General features: G+C 39.6%; 1 protein-coding gene across 1 annotated transcript; it reads right to left on the bottom strand.

The window, feature by feature from the left end:
- Nucleotides 1-10505: 10505 nt before the first annotated feature.
- Nucleotides 10506-11517, bottom strand: LOC143853846 (uncharacterized). Its single transcript, XM_077363556.1, has 3 exons — nucleotides 11470-11517; nucleotides 11138-11383; nucleotides 10506-11000 (listed from the first exon to the last, which is right to left on the bottom strand). The coding sequence occupies exons 1-3, from the start codon at nucleotides 11515-11517 to the stop codon at nucleotides 10506-10508; spliced, it is 789 nt and encodes a 262-aa protein (XP_077219671.1).
- Nucleotides 11518-22193: the final 10676 nt, after the last annotated feature.

Raw genomic sequence — 22193 nt, 5'->3', positions numbered from 1 at the left:
CGATCATCCCCCTCACCATATAATTACATTATCCCCCCCTATCGGTCGCTAAAAGGTATAGGTTCGGAAATGCATGGCACAAAGACTACTTGCCTAACCAAAGATCTAGCCAAAATCTAGTTTCCTCTCCCCCCTCTCAATCTAACAAAGGTCTCATATACGCCTAGGACCACATATAGTTGTCCATGCACCCAATTCTTTTCCTATATGTCAGTTCGTACTCTCCCAATACCACTATCCCCTCCCATATATAACCCACTGTTTAAATACTCGTTGACTCAACTTGGAACTCGCCCTAGACGACTCTCTTTTACCTCGGCCATGTTCCATGTTGCATCACATCCGCATTCGGCATTTTACCTTACAGAGTTAATAAAACTTCTTTGACTCTCCCGAGTTGTGACCATGTCAACCACGTTTTTGGTCGCGTCCGCGCCTGTGGACCCCGATCCCGGAGAGAGAGAGGTGAGGGACGAGCCCCCAGCGGCCTCTTGGATCATCCACGTGAAAGGAGAGCTCTACCAAGGAACTCTCAAAACGGTTGCCACCCTCATAGCATAGCACGAGTGGCGATATAAAAGAGATACCTCTCTATTTGGGAACAAGTCCGGATTCGAAACGTACCTAAACAAACTCAGAGTCGCCATCCATGGTATACGGCCATGGATCCTTTAAACAAAAATATGCTCTGTATACCATTGATAACCAGAAATATATATGGGTTCGTGCCTGATTACGAATGGAGAAGGTCTGAGAGCACCCCCAATTCGTCCGAGTGCAAGCACTTGGTCTCTTATGCCATTTATTATTAAATTTAAAGAGTTTCGGGCGAAAATCATATGAAATAGGAACAATTCTCAGGAGTCGTCTACCTAAGCATGCATTTCCTGAGGATAAAGAAATAAGCATACACAAAATGAAATGAAAAAAATGTGTCACCTAAGCAAAGCTAGGTTATAAGTAACATGCCTAATGGGTTTCTAAGTTCTGGTGGACATACACATACAAGCTACAGCTAAAGGTATAGTATCAGTACAAGAAAGTAAGAAAACACATCAAAACATAAAACACAAATCAATCCTATATATGACAGGACAAGACAAATCCTAACTCTAATGCGACTTGACTCGGACCAAGATGACCGTCCATCTCAGCTGCTCTACGTATCCCGGCCTCGGGAAGAATCGGAGTCAACGTAGTTCGATGACCTATTCTAAACTACGATGCCTAACCATCTAGAACTGCTATCCTAAACTCGATCCACTAGACTCGACTGATTTTTAAAGCTTATTACACAATTGCTTAAATTTATGTTAAATTGTAAGTTTTAGGACTCTCTATATTCCCTAACTAATGCAAGTTGATTAGCCTTAAGCTAATGCAGGTGGTTCCTACATCCTATGTGTATCTAGGCTGTGCAACCTAATGAAAACCATGGGCTGACTATATGCTTCCTAGTCTAGCCCTCGGTTCGACTAAATGTCTAACCGATCGACTCGAGGCCTCCTAACTCTAGGGACACTCACACGACAGGACACACCATATCAATACAAACAGGACAGACTCCTAACTCTAAGGGAAGATCTTTTTGAATAAGGTTTTGAAGAAGCTTTGTATTGTTTTGAAGGTTTGACAAATTTATTTTTAAAGGTTTGGCTGGACCTGGGATGTGAATCCCAAGCTGCACTACGTACCTCGTGGAAGAGGATCAAGCCAACGTAGTTCAGAACGAACTCTCCTAATACGCTATAAAACTCAACACTTTAGCCGATTTAAGGTTTTTTAATGTTTTTGATATTTTTAAAGTTTTCAAATGTTTTTTAGTTTCAAATTTCTAATATTTTTGGATTTTAAAGCTTTTCCAATGCTCTGAACCTTTAAATGTTTTCAATCTTAAAGGGAATACGCAAGCACAACCACAAACTAGGGCAAAGCCCTAAATCTAAAAGGGAAAACCTCGAACAAACAACTAACGCCTCAAAGAGACGATCCACAACAAGTAATTGGTGCCCCAAGAAAAATGAAAACGATCTAAGATCCCCAGCACTGAAGGCTCTAATAAGACTGAGTTAGTCTCAAACGAGGATAAATGACAACAACTCTAAAGGCGAGCTCCTAACTAACACACTAAAGAAAGGAGCACAAATGAGTCAGAGACTCACTAATAACACTACCAAGAAAGGGGGAAAAATGAGTCAAAGACTCGCCAGGAGGAAGGGTTATTCTAACATGAGGCTAGGTAAGCCTCCTAAAGGGGAAACCCTGTATGAGACAAGGCTTGTCTCTGAGACACAAATGATGTAAACATCTGATGAGACTGGGCGAGTCTCCTATATACAAAGGTGGGGTATGTTACTTGGATTGAGCAAGTCCCCTAAGGATGTGATAAAAATATGCTATAAAATGATAATGGTGGATGATGGAAATAGATTGGGATGATAGTTGTAGAGGTGACATCTGAAATTGATCATCATTAGGACAAAAAATGGGACCCAATAAAATAAGAAAATAAGATAGAAGAGCAGAATTAGTTAGATAGCAATTATAAGAATTTCTACCTTAGCAAAATGAAGTACATGAATTTTCATTGTAACACAATAGACGACACGAATTTCACTTCAGCATAGTGAACTACACTCAGCATAATGAAAATGAATTACAACCATTTTAGTTCCACTTTTAGACGAAGCATGGAATATTCACTAAGAAATCAAAATTAAATGCAAGCCATGGATAAAATTGATGAAGACTTTTGAATATGAATTTAACTAGCATTTACAATGTAAGGAGCAAACATATTAACTGAATTATGTTAAAATTGAGATAAAAAAATGAACTTGTACTGTGCATAACAAAGGCTGAGTTAGTGCAAAACATGGGCTGATTCATTGACTGAATTGTGATAGAACTGGGACAGATTCAAATGCTTAACTGGGCAAGACAAAAGGGACAGATTCAGGGGCTGAAATGGGCAGAAAATTGGGATAGATTCAGGGGCTTAACTAGACAAAAAATTGGGACAGATTCAAGTGCTTAACTGGGCAAGACAAAAGGGACAGATTCAGGGGCTGAAATGCTAGTAGCAGGTCTGATTTGTGGGTTCAAAATGTGCATGAAACAAGGGGCGGAATCTGTGGACAGATATGTGCCAGAACTGGGGCCAAAACAAAAACAGATTTGTATGCGTGAACCTGTGCTATACAGAGACAGAATTGTGTGCGTGCACTGTGTTTAAACAAGGACAGATTTATGGGCAGAATCTGTGTTAAACAGGGGCAGCAATGGGTGAAAAATGTGTTGAAACAGGGGCAGCAATGGGGTTAGGCACTATGTTGGTTACTAGGCCATCACAGACAGCTCCTCTATCAAAACAAACTTTAATCTTCGGAGAGTTGCCCTGTGACAGTAAAATGGCCATTGAAGTGGGCTGCTATGGGCATCAATATGATTCAAAACCAATAAAGAGCTGCTATTGTTATTTGATTGAACCAAACTTACAACTATAAAGTGTATGAACTTAGGGGACAGCAGCTATATTTCAAAGCAAAATGAATCATGATCATAGAGTATATAAAAAATTTCAAGGACAGCAGCCCATTTTTCAAAGTAAAGATGAACCATTATGTACCATTCCTAATTACAAGAAGAGATGCATCTCTAAGCTGAAACGCTAGCACTGTATTAGAATAATGTCATCATTATCACTTTTTTATTTTGTTCCTATAATAGCACTAGTATGGATGATATATTACAAATGTCTCAGCCGAAGCAAATGAACCCAAAGTAGGTGCAAAATATCAATAGAAAAGAGACTAGTGATATTGTATTCCTCGAGGTAAAAATCATAATCACTATCCAATAACCAACTTATCTTATAATAATAGCACTGATATTTTTTTTCTCTTTAAATCATTTCCACAGCTTCTAAAAAAAAATTTAAAATCAGACATAATAAGGGAAAGTGAAAGAAACATTAGCTTCTTTGATATTTCAGTCCATCTGTACTATTCAAAACTATCATGTACAGGTTAAATTCTCTAGCTAAAACAACCTTTTCATCCCAAGGAGATGACTACTAATCAAAATAAATATCTAAAATAACCAAAATGTCAATAATATTAAGAAAATCTGATCCATAACACTCCAAAACAAATTTATTGGTCCAAAAGATTAAATTACAAACTATACGAGCTAAAATAATGACTAAACAATTAGTCCTCTCTAAAAATCTGTCCTAAACAGCCCATACCCACATTATTAATAATAGAAGGATGAAAACTGGCAACCATTCCCTCTTATAAACCTTGCTATGGAAAACCAACTAAAAAAAAAGAGAAATACCAATTTCAGCATTACTAGGTTGTAATATCAACAGAACCATATAGAACCTGATGAGATTAATGTTGTTTACAAATCAATGAGTACAAACCAGCTAAAGCAATACATATAGTAAACAATTGGTACACTAAAACTATCTTCAAGAAGTATAATGTGAAACGTTTAATTCATGAAGCTGACAAAAACAGACCTGAAGTTATGCATTCTCTTAATATAATATGGTTAGCTAAGTAAAAGGAAATAATAAAACTTTGACTCCAAAAATAAGACTGTACAGTATTTATACTTGTAAAACACAGAATTCCACCAAATATAACAGGAAGCTTTTAATATTGTTCCATAAAAAATTCTAATAACTTCTATTGCCTACTAAAATTTCCATAAAAATAAATTCTTAAGGTGTATCAAATAGACATTTTAACTGGACGTTCAGCTCTAGAAATTTGAAATTTGACATCTATGGTTGCAGAAATTGCATCTGGTTATATTCAAAAGGATTAAGATCTCAAACCTTACATAGGTTACAGTTAAGAAATTAGTGATCTTCCTTGAGGTGCTTGATTCACAATAAAAAGAAAATACAACTGTCATGCCCAATTTAAACTACCAATCCCAAGATATTGATATTGGTTCAGATAACATAGAATAGATAGATCCAAATGGGCCATAAGGAAGCTTTAGATAATGCATTTTTTCAACCATTTATAAATTGGAAATAAAAATCATTGTATCAAATTTATAGGGAGAAGGATTTTAAAGTAGAAGAAGATGATAATAAGGTTATTGATCCAAACATTCCAAATCAATTCAAAGCAAAACTGACTAAAAATTATTTCTAATTTCAGAAATCATTCTTCAAAATTCTCAAAATAGAATTCTACAAAAAAATTAAGACTGAAACAAAGGCTAAATCATGATTTTTTTTATCGGAAAAAGTAATAGATCAGGTTCCAAAGAAAATGAACATACGATGATCAAGAAAACTCAAAATAATAGAACCTTAAGCACTCAACATCGACTTTGATCTCAACAAAGCTATTAAAACCAAAATATCAACTAGCCTTATCAGATAGACAATATAAATTAACAGGAACAAAATACCTCTTTTGTAAGCTCTAAAAATGATAATTCCTCTTCTTCTTTTTTCAACCTGACTTTGCAAATATGAAAGATCTCTGAAGTTGATCCAAGCTTTTACTTCTTCCTTGAAAATTGCTCTGATCTTGAGCTTGTACCTTTGCCGAACACGAAAATGAGATTCGAGTGCAGATTTTTCTAAGAGACTGTGAAAACCTCTCGGATCTAGGATTTAATCAGAAGAACCATAACGGATCTAGGGTTTTCTAAACAAAAGAGATGAAAAAAACTCAAGTTCATAAACTCACAAGACACAGATCTAAAGCTTTAGAGGCAGAAAATGAAGAAGCAAGGAAAGTAAGAATTAATAATGAAGGAAAAAGAAGTCATGGCCGGAGATCCACCGGAAAATGGCCATAATCTGAAGAAGATGATCGAAAAAATGGCCGGTGTAAGATCAGAGAAGATGACCAAAAATATTAGGTTTTCGAGGATTTAGGGATTTCTCTCTCTCAAGAACACAAGGAACTCTAGATCTGAAAACGAGCAAGAATCTTAGGGTTATGTGCTTGAAATAGTAAAAGAAAAAAGAAAATAAGAGTGGCTGAGGTAATAAGGAAGGAGAGCAAGATGATCGGAGTGTAAACTAGGCCGGAAAACTCGTCGGAGGTTCGCCGGAGAAGATGAAAAGAGGGTTTGGATTTGGCGAGATCTGTTTTCTCTCTCTAGTATTCTCGCTCTCTCTCTCTCTCTAAAAAAGGAAAAACGAAATTCTTTTTTTTTTCTTTCGTTGATTTTTCTTATATATATATATATATAATGTTGATATCCGCACCCTCACTTGATGAGCGCATAGAAATTGATTGGCGCACCAATATTTGATGGGCGCGCGAATCGAGCGCGGCCCGGACGGGATCATGCACCCCCTATGTACAAAAATGATACCTTTATCTCTTTTTCCCCCATGGACACCCCCTTCTTTGATTAATTCAATCCCCCTATATACCTATACTACGACATTTTCGAGGCTCGTTTGCTAGGCAAACGAGCTCGGATTTCGATGAAATTTCGCAGAGACCTAGATGAGACCCTAACCTAGCTTAGGGTGAAGTTTGGGACCTTAATTCACTCATTTGATGGGGTTTCGCACAAACACAGCGAACTTGGGTCCGGTCAAAATGGGGTGTCTACAGCGCCAAGTTGACAAAGATTTTTCTTGGCCGCGTTCCGCATCACATCCGCATTTTTAAACACTGATATAACCCCATTTATTTCGTGACATACTGCATCTTTCTCTTTGCCATATCTCAATAGTCACTTATGTAGTAACATTTTTTACACATCCTTAATCTTCCAATACCAATGTTTCTATGTTTCTTTGATTTGCATACCTATTTTCCGTTCATTAGGTGCTTCAACTTTTTATTGGATTCCTCTCTCTCTCTCTCTCTCTCTCTCTCTCTCTCTCTCTCTCGACAAACTGAAGATGTGATACAGGGCAGCGCATTTCTGCTTGGTTCCAAACCATTGATAAAACCCCTTTCTCCTGCTCTGGTAATTAAGTTGCTCAGGGCTTATGCTACCAAAATGAAGAGGCAGGGAGAAAGGGAGGTCGCCTTGTTTGATCCCTCTTGTACATCCAAAGTGTTGCAAAAGAGATTAGAGAGAAAGTGTGTGAGTTGGGTATCTCCCCCTCACCCTTTTATTAATATAATAAAAGCTGTACAATAACTGCAATGACTAAAATGCCCATAAGCATATAGGCTTATTCTAACACTCCCCCTCAAGCTGGAATGTATAAATTGTACATTCCTAGCTTGTTACATATGTCACTCAGTTTTGATTTATTTAATGGTTTGATAAACATGTCAGCCAACTGTTCTGCAGAACGAGTAAATACAGCGCGTATCTCCTCTTTCTGGATTCTTTGACGAATGAAATGACAGTCAACTTCAATATGCTTTGTTCTATCATGAAAGACTTGATTCGTTGCAATATAGATAGCTGCTCTGTTGTCACAATACAATTGTGACGGTGAAGGAAACACAATACCAATCTCAGCTAGGAGTGATCTCAACCAAATAATCTCAGTCGTAGTATGTGCCATGGCTCTGTATTCTGCCTCTGCACTTGATTTTGCAATGACATCCTGTTTCTTACTTTTCCATGAAACTAGGTTACCTCCAACAAAGGTACAATACCCGGTAGGCGATCTCCTATCCGCAGGGGATCCAGCCCAATCAGCATCTGAGAACCCCTCAATTCGTGTATGACCATGTCTTTTGAATAATAATCCCTTTCCTGGTGCACCTTTCAGATATTTGAGTATTTGAACCACTACATTCCAATGCAAAGTACGAGGAGAGGTCATGTACTGGCTAACCACCCCAACGGCATAGGATATATCAGGGCGAGTAACCGTAAGGTATATAAGTTTGCCCACAAGTCTTCTATACCTACCAGGATGCTTCAACAACTTACCCTCTTCTGGAACCAGCTTCACATTTGGATCCATGTGTGCAGTTACAGGTTTCACACCAAGATTTCCTGTCTCTTCTAACAAATCCAGAACGTACTTCCTCTGTGATAGAGACAAACCACTAGAAGAATATGCAACCTCTATCCCAAGAAAATATCTGAGACGTCCCAAGTCCTTTGTCACGAACTCTTTTTGTAGGAAGGCTTTCAGTTTCCGAATTCCTCCTGAGTCACTCCCTGTAATAATGATGTCATCGACATATACAATTAACATAATGTATCCTGCTGAGGACTGATGACTGAATACTGAGCGATCCACACCACACTGCTTGAGGCCAAACCTCATAACTGCCTCGCTAAATCTGCCAAACATGCATGCGGCGATTGCTTCAACCCATAAATTGCTTTTCTGAGGCGACAGACTGATGAGGACAACTCCCCCTGAGCAACATAACCTGGTGGTTGCTCCATATACACCTCTTCAAGGAGGTCGCCATGCAGAAAAGCATTTTTCACATCTAACTGGTGAATATGCCATCCATTATTGACTGCAAGGGAGAGGAGAACCCGAACGGAAGGAATCATCGCCACTGGGAAAAAGTCTCATGATAGTCGACACCGAATGTCTGAGTGTAGCCCTTGGCCACCAGACGAGCCTTCAGTCGATCAACGATGCCATCAGGTAGATATTTAATGGAGAACACCCAACGGCATCCTACAGGACGAGCACTAGCAGGTAGAGAAACTAGATCCCATGTGTGATTAGAATGTAGAGCTCCCATTTCAAGATCCATTGCAGCTCGCCATCCTGGGTGATGAAGAGCCTCATCTAGAGACTGGGGTAACACAGCAGAAGACACAGACAAGACAAAGCTTTTGAAAGGGAGAGTTGAACGATCATAAGAGACAAAATTAGAAATGGGGTGAGCAGTAGAATGAGAACAAGTACGTGAATCAATAGGAGAGTCAGAAACAACTACAGGAGATGAAGGTACCTGATGAGAGGATAAAGAGATCTCTGTCTGTGAAGACGATTTGTCGGTGTGAGGAAGTTGTGCTTGTTGTTGACGACGTTGATGCTGGACTTTAGTAGGGGGACGATCCACCCTAAGAGCACACGAATCAACCTGTCCAGTGGGGCAAGCAGGAGGAGGTGCTAAGGAAGTCAGAGGAAGAGGGGGAAGAACAAGAAGAGAAATGGTCACATCAGGTTCCGTCATGACAACATGAGGAACAGAGGTAGAGCCAAATAATGATTCTGATTCAAAAAAGGTCATATCAGCTGATACATACCAATGACGCAGACGCGGACTATAGCAACGATATCCTTTCTGGCTGCGAGAGTAACTCAGAAAATACATCGTTCTGACTGAGGGTCAAGCTTGTCGGCCAGGTCCCAAATGATGGACAAAACAAACGCAGCCAAAGACATGGGGCGTAAGAGGGAATGAATCCTAATGTGGATAAACGATGTGAAATGGAGAATCCCCATGAAGCACCGAAGATGGAAGACGATTGGAGAGGAAACAAGCAGTGAGAATGGCGTCAAACGAGTAGGTTTTATGAACATGCATCTGGAAGAGGAGAGTGCGAGCCACCTCAAATAGATAGCGCAGTTTTCTTTCGGCGACACCATTTTGCTGCGAGGTATATGCACAAGAGGATTGATGGATAATGCCATGAGAGGAGAGATAATCCTAAAAGCCACTAGTACCAGAAAAAAACTCACATGCATTATCAGTACACAGGCATTTAAGACTGCAACTAAACTGGTTTTTTATTTCATTATGAAAATTTTGAAATGCAGAAGAGACCTGGGAGCGGTCTTTCAATAGATACAGCCAAGTCATTTGAGAGTAATCATCAATAAAAACAACAAAATATTGAAATCCATTATTCAAGGCGACCCTAGAAGGTCCCCATACATCACAATGAACGAGCTGAAATAAACTATCTACTCTAGTGACAACTCGAGAAGGGAAAGACACTCTATGATGCTTCCTAAGTTCACAAGACTGACAATAAAATGGAGAGACAGAAGAGGGAACTAAGGATGTCGCCCGGAGGCGCTGGAGTGATGGGTGACCCAGTCGACAGTGCCACTGAAAGGCATCTACTGAACTGTGTAAAGCTGATGAAGAGGGGCTACAGTCAAGACGGTACAGGCAATCCACCTCACGACCCGATCCAATCATCCTCCCAGTCGAAAGATCCTGAAAAAGACAGTAAGATGGAAAGAATGAGATAGAGGAAGAAAGATTTTCCGTAATTTGGCTAACAGATAATAAACTAAAAGGAGATTTAGGTACATACAATACTGAAGATAGCGGAAGATTAGGTGAAGGACATGTGGTACCAATACCAGTGATAGGGGTAGTGGAACCATCAACTAAAGTAATGGATTGAAAAGCAGATGGAAAAGTGCGAAAAGATGAGAGCTGTGATGAGTTACCAGTCATATGGTTCGAGGCTCCTGAGTCAATGATCCAGGACCCGGAGTTAGAAAGTAATGTAGTATGTGAACAACCTAGCTGGGCAAAGCCCGCAGTGGCCTGTGAAGCACTCTGTCAAAGGCGCTGGAGCTCCTCATAGTCTGCCCGCGTAAAGGAGAATCAGTCATCAGCAGGTGGCAAGGCAGGGGCAAAGACGACTGAGTCAGATGGGACAGAATTGCTGAGGTGAGCTGATCGAGGCGGCTTGAGCTCGGGGTGCAATGTGTAACAAGTCTCAATGACATGGCCATCGTACTGGCAGTGGGTGCAATAAGGACGGCCACGTCCACTCCCAACACGACCACCACCACGGCTACCGCTGCCACGAGCTTGTGAAAAAGAACCACCACCCCGAGAAGGACGAGTACCACCACCACCATCATATGCTGTAAGAGCTGAACGGTCAGAAGTAGGGCGGGAGGGAGTCTCGCGAACGCACTGCTGAGCTCGGAAGTAAGTCTCGCGCAATGAAGGAATGTTCCTAGAACCAAGAATCTGATGGCGCAGATGGGTAAACTCTGGGCCTAGGCTCTCAAGATAGTGCACCACTCGAATCTGTTCCCGTTGATGCCAGAGAACATTAATATCAGAAGTGAGTGGCAGAAAGACATCAAGCTACTAACATAAAGACATAAAGAGATGAACTTCCCGTAATGAGTTTCAAGAGACATGTCGTCACGACGGAGCTGTATCCACTAAGAGTAAGTGGAACATATACGAGTGATGTTCTCAACCCCAGAATACGTCATTACAGTATGATCCCAGATCTCCTTCGCAGTAGAAAGTAGAATCAGAGTAGAATAAATATCAGGAGTCATACTCTGCCATAGAAGACTCCGTATCAATGCATCTTCCTGCTCCCAGCAAGAATACATAGGATCCTTAGGCGAAGGAGGATCCTCACGAAGGAAACGGACTTTGCCTCGTCCAAGTAGGTAAGTCTCAATCTCAACCTTCCACGGTAAATAGTTGGTTCCATCAAACTTGGGAATATTCAACTGTGGGTAAGAATTTTCCACAGGTGCCAAGTGAGAAGAAGAAGAAGAAGAAGAAGAAGGGGCCGAGGTTGTGGTAGAGGACCGACGTCAGTGGTCATTCCAATGGAGGGATCAACAATGACGGGAGGATCCATAACGACAACGAATATAGAAAAACAAAGAAACCACTACCAACGGCAACAGCAAATAGAAAGGAGAGAAAGATAGGCAGAACCAACTAGTCAATAGAAAGAGTCATATGACGATGTCAAAGGTGCAGAACATGAGTATAGAGAAATCCATAAAGAACCAGGAAGATGCTGAAAGAGAAATGGAGAAGAGGATTAAAGAAGATCAGCACATTGAGCAAAGAAAAACAATGAAACGCAAGACCAGAAAATAGATTAGGGTGTAAAAAAGGATTTTAGAGGGTAGAATAGATTAGGGTTTAAAAGAGAGGAGAAGTAGCGGTACTGTAGCGATACTGTAGCGGCGCTATAGTGGCACTGTAGCGGCGCTATAGTGGCACTGTAGCACTACTGTAGAGGATTAGGGTTAGGTTAGGGTTAGGGTTAGGTGAGAGAGAGGGAGGAGGGGGAGGTAGGGTTAAGGTTAGGGTTACGGTTGATGGAGAAGATGGAGGGTAAAAGTTTCCCTAGGGATCAGAAACCCTAGAGCTCTGATACTATGTTGAAAAAGAGATTAGAGAGAAAGTGTGTGAGTTGGGTATCTCCCCCTCACCCTTTTATTAATATAATAAAAGCTGTACAATAACTACAATGACTAAAATGCCCATAGGCATATAGGCTTATTCTAACACAAAGAAACCAGCTGGGATCCATTCACAATGATTGAGAACATTGGGAGAGGTATACAAGCTATTATCCACCTCCATCTTTCCCCAAACCAATTTTTTCTAAATAAATTTGACAAAATTCCACTTCGCGTTGTTAAAAGCTATCTCCATATCAATATTGCAAATGATGTGTTACATGCCAGCGCCAGCCCTTTTCCTTATGTTAATAACTTCATTTGCAATGACTATACCATCCAATATTTTTTTGCCTTTGATGAAAGTTGCTTGGAATTGCGATATAACTCTCTCCATATCCTCTTTCATTCTTTTTTCAAGAACTTTGGCTGCGATTTTGTACGCTCTATGAACTAGATTGATCGTTTAAATTCCTTAAACCCAACTGCTCCTTTCTTTAGAATGAGTAATAATCTTGGTGTTGGATTCCTTTCCGAGCTTGCCTCTAGTATGAAATTCTGCTACAAACTCGGTTACATCCTCTTTGATCGTCTCCCAGTATCTTTGATATAATTCCATAGGAAAGCCCTCATTTCTAAGGCATGTTAATTATAGATGATCTTGCTTCCATTTCTTCAAACTCTCTTTCCAGCCACCCGCTCTGATCCTGTTCAAACTTCAAAGTGCTTAAATTCTATCCTTCCCATTTTAGGTTTCCAGCATTGTTCCTTCGAATATACTTTTGCAAAGTTCCGAACATTCATCTAAACAGACCCCCCCTCCCGACCCCTCCTAGCCTGGTTGGTTGATGCTAAACTTCAACGGTTCTAGTCAGGCAACCCGGGTCTGGCAGGCATTGAAGGTCTTCTCAAAGACAAAACTGGTTCGACCAATTGGACTTTCCCTGGTCCTATAGGAATCAAGGACTCTAATGAGGCAGAAGTGAGGGCTATTTGTCAGGGCATTAGATTGACGGCCAGAACAGATTTGGAAAATCTTATTGTGGAGGGCAACTCCCTCAATGGTTTTTTGGTAGGTTACTACTTCAATGTTGTAATATGGTTGGCTGGGAGGCATCCTCACCCTTGGAGATTCTCAAAGCTGATAGACAAGATCTTGGATCGGGTGGAGGGTCACCTGGTTCAGTTCTATCATATTCGATGATCGATTTATAAATAGTGGCGGACCTACTTGCTAGGACCGGAGTGGATCGGCCATCCCTAGAGATCTTCGATTTCTTACGTCATTGATGATTATGATTGTTGTAGCTTTCTGATCCCCTTTGTGTTCTATGTTCTCATGACCTCCTCGGTCCTGGGCTCTTTTCTTTTTGTTGATAAAATTCCACCATTCCCAAAAAAAAGTACTGAACAATCAAGTTCTTAATGTGATTCTTTCTTCCACTAACTCCTTCCAAATGCATTTCAAAAAAAAAAAAATACTCCATCCAATCTACTTAGCAGTTTATATTGTTGATTTTCCTTCTTTCATTCGCCATCCAATAGAATAATTTGAATTCTTGAATTCTTGTCCCATTCCTTGAGTCATATATAACCCTTGACTTTGTCATCAAACCCCGGAATCTCACACATTGCCATATCAATTTTAAAAAGTCCAGTTTTCCCTTCCAATCTTTCATATCCAATAAGATTGGGCAGTGATATGATGTTGGGCGTGACAATGCTCTTTCAATTATAAGAGGAAGAACGCCATCCCCTTCTCCATAGCTATCAATGGCCAATGGAAAATCATATAATTTTCAATGTTGGATGAATTTGGACAGTTTTTTATACTCATATGCTTCGTTTGGTTGCATAAAAGCTCGGCATCCGTCGGAATTTGGTTTGGATTTGGCATGCCATTCCACATTTGGTTGCCAAAATGAATTGGACTCCCTTTGATTCCCTCGGATGTTTCTCATGTAATAATTGCTTGTCTCTTTCTTATCCCCTTCTTCCAAAAGGAAAGAATTATGGTTGAATTTTCTGGGGAATGATGCTCTCTCTCTCTCTCTCTTCCCTCTCTCTCCTCTCTCCCTATATTGGTAATGACATGCCCTACTTTTTCTCCTACACTCCGAGTATATGCCGCGCAACCATACACTACTGCACAATTTTCCAAGGTAATTCTTGGCAAATCAAAATGCTTGTCTCCTCCCTTTGACTTCCTATTCCATTACTATCCTAGCCACCCCAAGCAACCAAACATAGCAGTCGTGACTTCCTCAGATCTACTTTTCTCATCACAGTATCTCATGGTATTAAAATCTCCTCCAATGATCCATGGCCCGTCCATGTGTTAAGAGTCTTTCTGAGTTCCTCCCATAATTTGTTTCAGTGTCTTTCCCTTGAAGGCCCATATACCACCTTTGACATCCATCTGCAGTCGCTCCCCACCTTTGTTATCACAATAGATGTAGATTATTCCTTCTTTCTTGCGAGAATTTATCTTCCTGCCAAATCACAATGATACCTCCCGCTGATCCTTTTGCATCAAGAGATGCCCATTCTATGTTCTACCCCATAAACAGTTAATTAGAGTTTAGTTCCCCCCTCCCTAACTTTGATTCTGAAAGAACTATTCAACCAGCCCCAATCCTTGCTGCCAATTCTTTGACCGCATTCCGTTTTTCGGCTGCTCCTAGCCCCCTACTATTCCAAAAAGTGATTTTCATATTCCACCTGAGTAGAATGTTTCCTAGTGCTTAAATTAGGCCAACCCTTTTAGCTCCCACAACTGTTTTGCCTTGTTCTTCTTTATGGTGTTGCTGTGCTTATCTCGATCTTCCATCTCCTTTAGCGTCTTCCCAGTTCCTTCCCCAACGTGTTAACAGGGAAACACTCAGGGTGGTGTGAGCCTTTTCTAAAGCATGCTTTTCAAATTGAACATTGATTATTGCAAGGAGAAGCTTGTGGGCTGTGTGGTTAGGTGCTCCTACTATCTTGGACTCCTTTGAGATAGACGATATTCAATATCCTCAAATAAGATCTGATCCAAGGACACTTTGGGACTCATTTGATGACACAAATTTGCCAATTTCTCTGTCTTCGGGGATCATGACTATTGAAGCTGCAACTGTGACCTGCCTTTCTACTTTCTATTAATCTTTTGAATTCTCCACTATTTGCGTATAAAGTTGGAATAACATCAAAAGACTTTTTTATGTGTGCCGAGTCCAAGGTATCATTATGCGCATTTGATTTTCTATAAGATGTTCTTTGTTTCATTGTATAATACTTGTCCTTATAATATTATTTTTGAAAGGATAAATTACTTTATTAGATAAAATTAAAATTATATGTCTACATCAGCGGGCAGCAACTTCCCATAGTACAAACTGAATGATTAATCCCTGATTTAATCATCCTTTTATTATTATTCTACTCCAAAGTCGATTTGTTCCTCCCACTTATGCCCAGCTTCATGATAAGGTCAACTTTGATTCTTATGAACATTGTGGAAGCTGTGTTTACCACCTACATTGTAGACAATCTGGATGGAAATGAACGAGAGAACTTTTAGACTGAAAATTACAGATATTAAGATATTACAAAGATCATCTGGGAGAGTGCTTAGTGTGGGCTGTAATGACAAATTGTTTTTAAAGGAATGCAGGTTTACTGGTGAGAAGGAAGTTAAACGCTTATTTAAAAAGTGCCTTTCCCAATCCTAAGTTTATGATAGCACCTAGGTGGAAAACATCCCCATTGGTATGTATAAAGATGAACATCTCGAAGGTGCAAGCAAAGTTAGGCCTGGACGTGCACAAATTATTAGGGACTGGAATGAAGATATTAGACTCACCTATGCTGGCTCTTCAGCAGGGTTTCAGGATTTAGATTCCATTTTTTATGTAAGGAATCATATATTTAAGTAGATCCTCTTAAGCTCATTTTGTTTTATTTGTTTTGTATTTTGAGAACTGATTGAGTCGCAAAAGAGGTAGGGGCAGACCGAAAACAACTTTGGTAGAAACAGTGGGGAAAGACTTGAGGGCTAGGAACATAACAGAGAACATGACCTTGGATAGGATAGAATGGAAGAAAATGATCCATGTAGACGAACCCAACTAGTGTCAGGATTAGATTTAATTAACTTGAGCCGGGTAGATCCTTTCACTTTCTTCATGAAAATTTTCTATAGGATTCTTTAGCCGACCCCAACTAGTTTGAGACAAAGGCTTATTTGAGTTGAGTTGAGTATTGTGAGTCGGAAAACTAATTATTGGACTCAAATTTACCTTTCAGAAGGTGCAAGGAGAGGCAAGGCTATCCATGGGTTAGCACGTTAAGGGCCCACCACACACACACACACACACACACAAAAACGTTGCTTCTCAAGAAAACCTTTTATAACCTGCTAGGTAATAGTGGTGCATTTGATGTTGGTACATCTCCTATAGAGTTCTCACCATACTCATTTTTGTTGGAGATGAAGGTATCCATCCTTCCTAAAGAAATTAATTTCTCTTCTGGATAGTGATCTCTGGTGCTAATCAGTTAAATTACACCCTGAGCACTCGAACCTTCTCATCCATCGCCAGTCGTACGTTGCTATCTAATTATGGATTTTCATCCTCATCAATGAGCTCCTTGTTATTGCTGGCTCCTTTCTCATCGAACTCTCCCTCCCTGCATAAATATTATCATCAATCTGACCTGGTTTACTCAACACTCTACGTAACTTTAATTTCTGTTGGCTTTGACTGATTATATTGGTGTGATTTTGTTATTCGAATGCAATCTTAATCGTCGCCTATCTTTGTTCTATTACTGGTATATTTGAGCTTATTACATCTCTTCAGAACGCAAATAATGTTCTCGCTGTCCCCATACTAGGGCTAATGTAGCTACACTTGTTCTTAAAAAAATCCTCATACTAGGGCTAATGTGGCTACACTTGTTCTGAAAAAGAATCCCTTTACAAGCAGGTATTAGCCTTTCTGAATCACTAAATGAGCATGTGCTTTTCATTCTCGAAGTCAGAAAATATAACATCCAGTTATGGTTTTTCAATCTCGCATGTTTCATACAATATAGTCAAACTGAGTTGCATCTCCAATTTTTTTCCTATCACTTCCATGAGGATGATCCTGTGAATTAACCATTATCAGTCCATGCAACGACAATAGTTTCTTGGGTCCTAGAGATTCTTAATGCAAATAGGTTTAATATCGAAGATTAAACGTCATTTTAATGTGAGCGCCGTGCATGTTTAATCGACCCCAACTAGTTTGGGACAAAGGCTTTGTTGAGTTGAGTTCAGTTGAGATTGGGCGAAGTCTTTGGAAAAAAAAAATACTGTTTACCAAGATATGTTTTGAATATACAAGTTGAACCGTTAGATTGGAATAGATCTTGCACCATAAATTCAACTATTAGAACCTAAATTATGGTGTATGTATCGAGAATGTACAAAAACCCGACTTGATCCAACCCGAGAAACTCTGTTGGGTAGGTTCGGGTTTAGGAATCTTGGGGCCTTTTTTTATAAAGGACCAACCCGGCCTGACCCGAGATAGTTTATCAGGTAGGGTAGGGTTTTGGAAAACCTGACCCGAGGTGCCACTCCACTATTTGTTTCAGATTGTGACAACCAACGGTGAGGGCCCCAACCGATTATTGTGGCGCAACAATTGGGCCACAATAATCGGTTGGGGCCCTCACCATCAGTTGTCATAATCTGAAACGAACAGGGACTTTGAGATGTACACAATCTTTGGAATTGTGATTCCTTGAACAGGACGAAATGGTGAGGATTAGAGCGCAATGGCAATTCTGTTGGGGATCTCTATGTTATCATGTTAGATATTTTGTTTCCTACCTCATTTAATTGACAATGGGATCAAAATTCAAATATAACGTAACTGATTATCATTATGCAATAGTGGGACGCCCGTACGATGCACGGGGCTACCAACAAAAGAACTCTTTATAACTTTTTTTAAACAAGAAAGAAGGTACATTCGTAAGGAAGATTTAATTGTAAATGTAAAGATTAGAAATTATGTAATTCATAAGGAAAGTAGATTATTCATAAGGAAAAAAGGGGGTTGTAATACAGGAGTGAGAGATATAATCCTTGTCAAATAACACTAAAAACAATTATTCAGTGTACAGCAAAAACCATCAATATAAACTCTCAGACAAACTTCCAATCATCAATCATTCAATAGAAAAAGCAACAAATATTGTTCTTCTCAAGCTTGGGAAAAAAAGATGATACTTTACACCTAGACAAACCTTCCATATATGGTAAGAGGTATCTCAAATAATAGGGTTTAGGAAGTAAGGTTATCAAAAAGTAAGTGGTGGCAAGACACCTACACAACACATATACATAGTTTTATGAATTAGCAGAGCTTCTACCAAGAGCAGAGAATTTACTTGGAAAGGCAAAAAATGAGACATCAACGATCTCTGCTTCCAACTCTCACTCTCTGGAGTCATTAAATGAGACATCGACGATCTCTGCACTGGTTCATATCTCAGAGGTACAAAAGGTCCTCTAAGTGATGGGAAATAAATTTACAGTAAACAAACAAATACGAATTGAGACATCATACAACAGGAAAAACATCGCAATAGAAAATAGAGATATTTTGTTTTGATAGTCTATAAATGGGCAGGTGAAAAAATGAATCTGAAATCTCCTATAAAAAATCACCAGAAATGAAATAGAATTTAAAAATGCATAACATCGAAAAAAGGAAAATTGAAAGCAAGAACCATCATACAGACCGGCCACAATTCAAGTCACATTAATATATGATGTCTCAAAATTGGGATCCATCAAACAAATCCTATAAACCCTAGAAATAAAAGAAATCCTAAGGGCCCGTTTGGATGCCGAGAAGATTTTGATTAGGAATTCTCACATTTGCAGCCCTTTTTGCGTTGACATTTAGATCCCGATCAAATCTTTGAATTTCCAATTCAGCGATTGACAGTGAAAAAAATCAGATTTCCAAATAAGCTGTGGAAATAAGAAATTGGAAATCCACAAATGTGGCATTTTCCTTCACTCTCTTGGCTCCTCAACCTCTCCTCTGCAGCAGGAATTACCCCCTTCCCTCTCTGTCTCCCTCAACATGAGCTGGCAGATCTATTCATTTTGTAATGAAAACTCAATTCCAAATCCAAATACAAAATGTGAGGCATCCAAACGGGCCCTAATTGATTTTTACATCCATCAAAAGATAATGCAGATAAGTGGATTTACAATCAGATAGCATTATCAAGAATTCCATAAAGATTGCTTGTGTTGGTAATTTACATATAAGCTTATGACCTGGTTCCATTTAATCAGTTTTGGACTCACAATCGGTTCTGAAAATCCAAAACAAGCATGACCTTAGTGTAGAAGACCATGAAAGAGTTATTCCAGGAAACGGCTAATATCATATTACTCAGTCAATCATGACTAAATTGAATTAAAAAAATAGTTTGTAATTATTTGACAAACCTTAGCTACATCCCAATTGAGAATGCTAACCAAAGCCAGTGTTAGAGATACTCCTCTATAGATACGTTAAAGAAACTAAAACATTTATGACTGAACATATTTTTTTAATAACTGAACATAAATGTATCAGAATGAATGCAATTACACCACCATCTGAAGACATGAAATTCTGAAGCGTGTAGAACTTAGGCATTGTTTTATGTAGGGGTGGACATGGTTCCGGTTCGAACAGAGGAAACGAACCGACCCGGCACATATGGTTTGGTTCGGTTCGGTTCCATATCTATATGGTTCGGTTCCGATTCTGATATCCTTGAACCGGTGGAAATTTGGTTCGGTTCTGGGTTTGGGATCCCGGAACCGAAAACCGAACTGAGAACCGACCCTCACCTAAAACCCAATGCCTCCTCATTTGATAAATCCCCCCACCCCCTTTTAATTCACCCCTCTTTAACGTGTTGCTTTGCCTTTAAGATTTTAATTCACGCCCCCAAATTTGTGCCTGATTATCCCAAATTTGTGCCTGATAGTGTTTGTAGTTCATTTATTAACAGGACCGAACCGATTATAAACACGATTATGCAAAATATCTACATTTGGTGAAGGTTGGGTAAACCCAGAACCGAACCGATTATATATGGTTCTGGTTCAGTTCGGTTCCAAACATATATGGTTCGGCTCTGGTTCCAATTTCAGGGAACCAATTATATATGGTTCGGTTTTGGGTATACCCCACAACCGAACTGACCCGAACCATGTCCACCCCTAGTTTTATGGTTGTTGGTTAGGCATGGAACTCAAAACATCAGTGGGACCCAATGTATGTTCAACACATTTCCCACAATAAAAAATCTCCCATTTCGATTTTTCTGTTCAGTCAAATGAAGACTAAATATCAAAACAAATATAAACAAAAATGGAAAGAGAGAATAGTGATTACATCAAGTTCATCAGGTCCATCCTCGCAAGTTACACTTCGTGAAATTCATTGCAGCTAAAGACAACCATAATAAAGCAAAAGCCAATGTTAGCAAAATAAGAAGAAAAAAGAAAACCAAAAATCTTTGGCAGGCTCCATCAAGTTCTTTCGACTTGAGCAATATAATACCTATCGTGGCATGCAAAGTGATTGGAGATGACCATTAAATGTCAAGTTGTCTAAGATTTGATTTGATATCAGACCAGAAGTATTCCCAAATGATGCATAATTAGAGATATACAGCAACATATACTCTTCCGTGCTACTCAGAGGGGTCAAAGTTCATTGAATGTTGACGGAGAAGGATTTCCCCGTTTGATGTCCTACAACTGAATTGGACCCACCCAAGCTTTGCAAGTGGAGTGCAATCTATCCAATTTGAAGAAAGTTCTTCATGTCGATGCCGGAATCTTGGAAGATAAGTAGTCTGTCATGATCGGAGGGTTTGCTCCTCAGCCCTGGGAAAGAGAGATGGTATGCGCTCGTTGAAAAGCCAAAAAGGATGTAGGCCGTGTAAGTGTTCATCATAAAAGGAACAGGGGCAACGGATCTTTGGTGGTCCAACTTTGAGAAAATCACAGTTAACCATATGGATGGAAATTGAAATATTAAAAGAACATACCAGAAGCTATGGATATTGTCCTGTTGTCTCTTGAAATGGTTCCACTCCAGTAGATCTCCTTGTTCCACAACAGACAGTGATGGGGATTGTTTTCCTCTTTCTCTTAGACGTGTATGCACAGAGAATGGAAAATATTAGTTGTGTACAAGCAGCCACCGGAGGCTTCTCTTATAGACGTTTGAGGGAAGGGATGCAACTCATCATCACTCTGACCCTTCTCTCAAACGTCTCTTTGTTTACACTTGTTCAAATATACCCTTTCACAATAAAGGGATACATCTTATTCTTTGAACACTTAACTAACTAAAATGATCTCGTCCGTTGATCTTGCTAAGGCCACATCCACCGTTAGGATTAAATCCTAATAGGCTGTTGGCGAATGGTGCCGGAAAGAAAAACCCGAGAGAGATGGTGGTGGTGGCTGGGGAGAGAGAGAGAGACCATATGGCTGTTGATGGATTGCCACGGGAAAATAGAGGAGGAGAGACGATTTACATTCGAGAGGGTTTCACTCCGCTTGATCTTTGTATTTTGGGATGGAATGGTAAGGCATTTTCTATCTTCACTAGCACCACCATTGTATCTCGAGTTCTTTCTTCACAATTGCTTCTTTTTGAAGAAAAGACTAAAAAAAAATAACGATAATCAATCAATAACAGATCACAGCAAAAGGAGATGCATAAAAAACCCTTTAAAAGGAAAGGAGGAGGAATTGAACCCCTTCACCGGTTCTTACAGACTAGATTTAACAGAGATTTTCTGGGCATAGAAAGAGAGAGGGGAAAGGCCGTGTCTGCCTTTCAAAACCATCACTTCCCAGATTTATGAAGGACGGGCGGGAACAAATTGCAACATATGAAATTTTCCTTCTGTTTTTTACTTTTTTCTATTCTAGTTCGTTAACTCAACCATACTCTGCAGTTTCTGATAATTTTCCCTTTTAGTGGTGCTGTTAATATTCTCAAGGCCTAGCTTCTACTTCTTTTGGTTGCTGGTAAGGTGAAAAGATAGTTGC

Source organism: Tasmannia lanceolata, unplaced genomic scaffold (genome assembly GCF_043159265.1).
Source record: "Tasmannia lanceolata isolate RefF3 unplaced genomic scaffold, GAP_Taslan_0.1 ptg000020l, whole genome shotgun sequence".
Lineage (NCBI taxonomy): Eukaryota > Viridiplantae > Streptophyta > Magnoliopsida > Canellales > Winteraceae > Tasmannia > Tasmannia lanceolata.
Note: the sequence above shows the minus strand (reverse complement) of the source record. Positions and strands in the feature narration are given on the sequence as shown.